The sequence below is a fragment of the Austrofundulus limnaeus genome, unplaced genomic scaffold (genome assembly GCF_001266775.1).
Source record: "Austrofundulus limnaeus strain Quisiro unplaced genomic scaffold, Austrofundulus_limnaeus-1.0 Scaffold627, whole genome shotgun sequence".
NCBI classification, from domain to species: domain Eukaryota; kingdom Metazoa; phylum Chordata; class Actinopteri; order Cyprinodontiformes; family Rivulidae; genus Austrofundulus; species Austrofundulus limnaeus.
This window is the reverse complement of record NW_013953029.1, coordinates 80,312-87,650: the sequence shown is the minus strand read 5'-3', so window position 1 is coordinate 87,650 and position 7,339 is coordinate 80,312. Positions and strand designations below refer to the sequence as shown.

At 39.9% G+C, this 7,339-nt stretch overlaps 1 protein-coding gene across 11 annotated transcripts in view; it reads left to right on the top strand.

Annotated features, from left to right (window-relative positions):
- Positions 1–7,339, top strand: part of tenm4 (teneurin transmembrane protein 4) — a gene marked incomplete in the record, with an annotated part of 177,421 nt that overhangs the window by 105,049 nt on the left and 65,033 nt on the right. For 6 of the 11 annotated variants that reach the window (XM_014027267.1, XM_014027264.1, XM_014027260.1 and 3 more), the window contains 2 exon segments: positions 2,696–2,722; positions 5,674–5,820. In XM_014027267.1, coding sequence (XP_013882721.1) covers positions 2,696–2,722; positions 5,674–5,820 — 174 coding nt within the window. 11 annotated transcript variants of the gene reach the window in all.

Below are 7,339 nucleotides of genomic sequence, written 5' to 3'. Positions count from 1 at the left end.
AGCCTGTAATCATTTTATCAGCGCAGAGCTCAGAGTTACAGGCTAATACAAACCGTGACTGGAAGTACAATCAAACTGTCTTTGAGAGTTAGGGCCATGCATCATTTTAAGCCCTCCACATGACAATACTTATTTCACCCCCCTCCCACCCCACCACCCAACCCATCTCACACACACACACACACACACACATACACTCTCCCCACGACTCCTGCAGGCTCTCAGCAGTAACAAAGCAAAGTGAAAGTGAAACTGAAACTATCTGCTGAGCTCTTAACACTGCTTCTCACTCAGCGAAGCTCGTGTCAGATTCAAAATACCTTTTGAGGAAGTGTATTTTCAGATGCCAAGTAAACTGCATCATAGCGCTTGCGCGCTGAAATGGGTGGGACAGAAGCGGAAGGTGGTTTATTTTCTATTTAAACATAAAACCAGCATTTTAATAACAACTAAAGGTGACATAGATACTTTTATTATGGTACAGTATTCAAGTGTATGCCTGAGAAACACATGATATTGCCCCTTTAAATTATAACTAAGCAGTAATCTTCTTCTGTTTTTTTTTAAATACGTGCATCTAAAATGCTAGCATGAAAGATTTTCAGTGAGTGTGATGAATTTTCTGAGGTTTTGCTGTTTTGATGGAATTATTTTAAAAAAACAAGCATTTAAAGGAGTTCATGATGTTTGATTTTGTTTTAGTCAAACCTCAGTTAATCTTCAGCAACAAACCAGAGGATGTATCATATGAAGCTGTTTGCATTTTGTGTTCATGTGTGTACATCAGCTTCAGAAGGGGGTCTCTGCAGCCACTAAGTGGGAGTTTCTTGTGTGGGAGGAGTTTGTGCAAGACATGATTGGTCTGTTTGAGTTTTGTGGGAAGGAGTTTGTTAAAAATGTGATTGGTCGGATTAACTATTTTGGGTGGGATTTAAAAAATATTGGATGTGTAATTCGGTTGGAACAGGACAAAGCACCTATATATTTTATATAAATAATAATTTTAGTCATAACCCGAGACAGGAAGGTGCTAGTTGTTGTTTTTTATATATTGTTCTGTTTTAAATTATAAATAGATTGTCAATAAATTGTATTTATATGTTCACAACAATTTTATTATTACCATTACATCATCTTTCAACTTCCCTCTCAAGACAGGTCAAACTGACCAATCATGGTTTTGTCAAACTCCGCCCACACCCAAGAACCTCCACCTATATTCCAAACTCTTCTAATCACAGTTAGAAAAAACTCCACCCACATCGGAGAACTTAGCCAATCACGGTTAGGTCAGACTCCGCCCACACAAAAAGAAACTCCCCCTATGTACTGCGGAGACGCCTACATGATCAGCTTTGTTCTTCACTTCCTTTGTTTCTTTTTGCTGGGTTTGGAACTGAATTTACTTAACTTGCAGTATTTGAGATAGAATATACCTTTTATATTTCTATAATATTTAAGAGAAAGCACCACTGGTCAAATGTATGTTTGACACTCATGCTACCCAGCAAAAGAAACGATAGAAAAACAATGCATCTAACATCACAGTAGTGTAAAAATACAAGCAAATAAAGGCCTAGCTTTCTTGTACCAAGTTGACCAAAAGTTGATCATTAGTAGATGTTCAACCATTGATTACTTTTCACGTGTTTTGTCACACTTGTCCAGTTGTTCATGAGATGTTTTGATAACAGACTCAAATTCAGAGATGGACAAAAAACATCATCAACCACCTTTCAACAGTTTGTGATTAAAATTGTACCATGTGCGACCCATCTGTCATAACTCAGCTGCTACACTGTCACCAGGAAGTAGCAACTTAAGGATCACCTCTCAGTCACAATAACTTTATAAACTCTATAATTCTATAACTACCACACTGTACGTGTTAGTAAAAAAACATGGAAATTCTTGAGAATCAGACTGTCAAATTAGAGTATTTCACAGTATTCTCATATGTTTTAAAGCAGTGCTGCCTGAGTACAGAGCTTTGACTCAGTTTGTGAATGTTTTATACGTCGGCCTTACATTATTGATAGCTTTTTCATAAAGGCCATATTGAGATCACCGTTCAACAGGAATATCCCTCTGTGTCTTCCATTAATATGCCAAAGATCTCAATTTGAATCAATTTTCACCACTGAGTGCTTTGTGTTGGCCCCGAGCCATGAAGCGCTGGAGGTCTGGTTTGGTCCCACATTTTGGCCCAACGTCTCGTGACCTCATCCTCTGCAGATGTGTGTCAAGATTAAAAGAGCCTTTCGTTGAACATCCCGACCTCCATCCTGTACACTCTTAGCCTAAAAGATTTAAGGACTGTTATATGTGCATCAATCACGGTGTTTTTGAAATGCTCCCTGGAGGTATTGAGCGGATCCCAGCGTTTAATAAACAGGAACAGACTGAAACGTTCTTTCTGAAGATTTTACTTTTGTGTCTGCTCTTTTTGGTCTCTCTCCTCCTCTGTGTTCCACCATTTCCTCTGTCTGCTTTCCGTCTCCATCTCTCTTCTCTGTGTTGGACTATATTTGATGTGTTGCTCGCAATGCATGCTTGTTGTGCTTCATGACTGCAGTTGTCCTTTTTTATTTAAATTTACTTTTTGTAATGTAAACTAACACACTGCCCTGCTGTCCTTTCATGGAAGTGGCACTGTTCAAACCTCCCTTAAATGTCTTGTCTTTTATCTCTCAAGCTCACTATCTGGATAAGGTAGTGAAAGGTATGGCATTCCTCCTTCAATGTATTTTGCTCTCCACCCATTGTAACTCCAGTCAGCATTAACAAACTCATGCACAAACACAAACCATGCTCTTTTTTCTACATCGACTGATTCAAACACCTTCACTCCCACTGAAGGGGGCATCTCATTGGGCTGTGACTAGTTGGTGAACGGCATTCAAGAGGTGTAGGGGTCAGACAATGAAACTGAAACACCTGTCATTTTAGTGTGGGAGGTTTCATGGTTTAATTGGACCAGCCTGGTGGCCAATCTTCATTAATTGCACATTGCACCAGTYAYAGCAGAYTGTGAAGGTTCAATTAGCAGGGTAAGAGCACAGTTTGGCTCAAAATATTGCAATGCACACAACATTATGGGTGACATACCAGAGTTCAAAACAGGACAAATTGCTGGTGCACGTCTTGCTGGTGCATCTGTGACCAAGACAGCAAGTCTTTGTGATGTATCAAGAGCCACTTTATCCAGGGTAATGTCAGCATACCACCAAGAAGGACCAACCACATCCAACAGGGTTAACTGTGGACGCAAGAGGAAGCTGTCTGAAAGGGATGTTATGGTCTAAAACCAGGTGTTTCACTTTCATTGTCTAACCCCTATAGTTTTTAGGGTGTCTTGCAACCGTTGCAGGGGTTCTCAATGTCCTCATGTCGCTTGACTTTGAACAAGTTCAGAACATTTGCCTTCATCATCGTCACAGAATCACTGTGAACGTCTCAAAGCATTTAAAATTTGTCGTGGGCATTTCAAACCCTTCTTAAGAGCACCAAAGCTGTGTTTTAACACTTGCACAGGAGCTCTAAAAACCCTATCTTCTGCCCCTTGGAAAGCCGTGATATTATAAAACTGGCTCTTCAAAGCACAGACACATAGTTTGCTGGTCATTTGGTTTCAAATACTCCGAATTCAGCAGGACTGCAGATGAAATGTTAGCCATTTTCTTAATATTTCAAGTTTCTGGCTAATCTCCAACAGTCGCAGCCCAACAAGATGCTACCTCAAGCACCTCATTCTACAGATCCTGACTTTTCATCACCTTTTTGTCATATTGTTCCATAGTAATTTCTGCTTAGCACCTTCACACCTGTTGAGTCAACTTGAGCTGCTTTCTTAACATTAATTGTTTGGTCTGTGTGCATTACTTTCTCTGTTGGGAGATGTTGGGGGAAGAGGATTCATAACTCGTGCCATGAATTATAGATGAGTGTACAGCCGTGTGCAGGGTCTGATAGGTGCTGAGGCTGCATCCTCTCTAATTAAAAGAGTTCATGGTCTGGTTGGTGCTAGGCAGGCAGGGATGGAGGCTTTGCTGCAACCTCGTCTGTCTGCCACCAGCACTTCCCCTCTCTCACTCACTGTGTACTTGGTTATGGACCACCTGGCATAAAGAGAGGCTGCCAGAGGAGTTCTTCGAACATTTGCTGCCTCACGTCTGGAGCTGTTTCAGGCAAGCTTCGGCAGGGCTCTGCAGGGGCTTCTCTCTGAAAGTTCTGCCAATTAAGTTGAAACGGTGCCAACTGAGAGTGGATCTCTGTTTATCCTTATAACAAACATTATGAGCGGCTTAATTGTCCCGTCTTCACTAGCCTAACCGGAGAAGTTTTGTTCATCTGTTCAAATAAGAAAGAAAACCTTCCATCTTTTTTTAAAGTTTTTAAGGAAAATAACATTTTTTTCTTTCTCAACATTGTTAACTATTATTGGTTATGTAATTAGCAGAAATTGGCAGAAAAAACATTTAGAATAACTTACAGTTCAATTAGCTGTTGAGGCAAAAAGAAAAAAATGTTTGGGGATTTTATGCAAAATTTGTAAAGTATGGCTGTACTGTGAGTTATAATCCCATCTTTACTCTGGCTCATCCAATCAATTGGCTTTTCTGACTTCTAAACATTTGCTGTTCGCCACACCTTTTTGGCCTCTCTTTCGTTCTCCCAGTCCTGTTTTATCTGTGTGATGTAAGAGCATACAGTAGAGACAGCTGCTCCTGTCTCTTTCATTGATAAAATGGGTCAGCTTAGCTTTCTCTCTATCAAAGCAGCTCGCTAACAATAATCTGTGACAGACTTGTGTGTTTGATATCTTTAGATTTTACCCTCTGCCTCAGTGAGGGGATAAATATCCTAATGTATCAGATAAATGTCAAACGGAGGTGGGGAAATTGGCTAGATAATCCTCTGATCTGTGCCCTTGTGAAGACCTATCCAAAGAGAAAACAATGAAGTGTTTCACCTGTCATTCGGCTTCAGCCTGCTTTCGATCCCTCGAGGTTGCAAAGCCCAGAAATACAGTTAGGTGACCTCTGCTTTAAACAACAGAGCCGAACCTTTTCAGACCGAACTGCTTTATCGAGCTCTCTGCTTCTGTTTATGACAGACAATACGCTCTTCCTTTAGGGGCTAATCTATTTGATTGCTTAGAAAAGTACGAAAACAAGCACTTTTTTGTTGCTCACTCAGTTTTGCAGAAGGCAATAGTTGTAATACTACATTCAGAAAAATGATTAAAATCCAGAATCGCATAAAAATGAACCAATTATCTGACAAAATATCAGGATATACACCATTGCTTTCATTACACAGTTGCAGTTGCATAGGTACAGGGTAATCTACTGTAGTAATAAGTGAATATTGATTTTGAAGATCCCCTTTATCTGATTTTACTGCAAAGGGATATTAAAGCTTCACAAAAAGCTGTATCAAATTAATCAACTTTAGCTCAGGGTCATTATAGCTGCTTTCTTCCATTTAAAATCTTTATGTAACTTTAATCTATTGGTGCCAGAGAAAGATTAGTAACAAACCATCATCATCAACCAGCCAACATTAAAAAAAGTGTTTTGTGGTTGGTGTGCACAAACAGCATAAAGCCATAACTGATACTTAATATTTTCATGTTAACTTTTGTTTTTTGTCCTGTTTTATGTCACACAGAGGGCTGTCCTGGTTTGTGCAATGGAAATGGTAGGTGCACTCTGGGTAACAATGGCTGGTACTGTGTGTGCCAGCTGGGCTGGAGGGGCACTGGCTGTGACACCTCAATGGAGACCGCCTGCAGTGATGTCAAGGACAACGACGGAGGTAAAAACCACAAACCAGACGCCATTCCTCTTGGCACTGACCAAATACCGACAAGGATATGATTTAACAAATCTGAGCTTCTCTGTGCAGCTTTATGTAGGCCATTTGTATTATATATATTTATATATTTCCAATAACAATTGAAATTGTCTCAAGACGCCTGCACAGATCTGAGCCACAATCCCCAAGAGTAAAGTTGGTTTTAGCTGGAAGAGAGCGGAAAGGGGAATGGAAAATCAAAAGCAAGCATGTAAATATCACACATATACAGTACATCAAAATAAACAAAACAGCTTAGATGTAACAAAAACTATTTCCATGCGGCCATATCACCCTGAACATGCCAGGTCTTGTCTGAGCTTGGAAGCCAAGCATGGTCAGGCCTGGTTAGTACTTCGATGAGAGACTGAAAATATTACAGGTAGAAAGTCATAAATTGCTATCCCCCTTTTCATCTTTCTGCTGCCCCATTATCTTCTTCATTCTAAATAAACACTGTATTTTGGCTAACATTTGTATCCAGTGTGTGTTGATCAATTTTTTATTATTACAAGACTATAAAAAAGTAACTGTGGCTTTTGGATGATTTATGTTTGTTGCAAAGGCGCTAACAATTTAGCTGATTATTCTTTTAATACTTAAGCAGCTGATATCTCTGTAAAGCTTTAAGTCAACATAAAGGACTTACCTTTTAGTTATTGTCCACCGCAACTTTGATTAGCTTCTGATAAGTGTCATGACCAGGGGACTGCTAGCAAATGCGGCCATTTGATTGGTCAGTTGAGGAAGGACCCTGTTCCATGGATCTCACTGACTGGTCGGTTATGCAGCTCAACTTGCTCAACGGGGCTCAGTGATTGGTCGGTTCAAGCTCAACATAGGGACTTGGGGGAGAATGTGCCTGGGAATGCCAGGTGCCGTACCAATGTAGGAGTTGTGCTCACACTGGTCACTAGCAACAGAAAACCTTTGACCGTAAAGGTCATAGGTCACCTTCAATGAAGGATTCCAAATCAAATCACTGTTTGCATGATACATCAGCAAAACGTCAATCTAAAAATTGTCTAGAGTTGTTCTCAAAGACATTTATTTGTTGTATTTTTACATGAAATTAGCTATGTTTCCATTTTAAAAAAAAGACGTTTTTGGTAATAATTTACCAAACCTGATCTCAGCAGGATCATAAAGTGATGTACCTGGGCTTTTAGTCAATTCCAACCTTCTGGCTCCAAAACTCCAAAATGGCTGTGACCCAATAACAATAAATCCTCACCATAAATCAGGTGATATCACCATTTTTTATTTTATTGCCCGTGTACACAGAGAAATACGGTATACATACAGTGAATCAGATTTTACTTGTGGAAAATAAAGAAAGCCATCCTCTGAAGTATTAATGAAAAAAGTCACCTGGACAGCATTTTCTTCTTTAAAGCCTTGAACACAGTCTGGCCTCTGGGGAAGGTCCCTGCTTTTCCATCTAACTAGCCCTGAGCAGAGCCAGGCATACATACAAAGC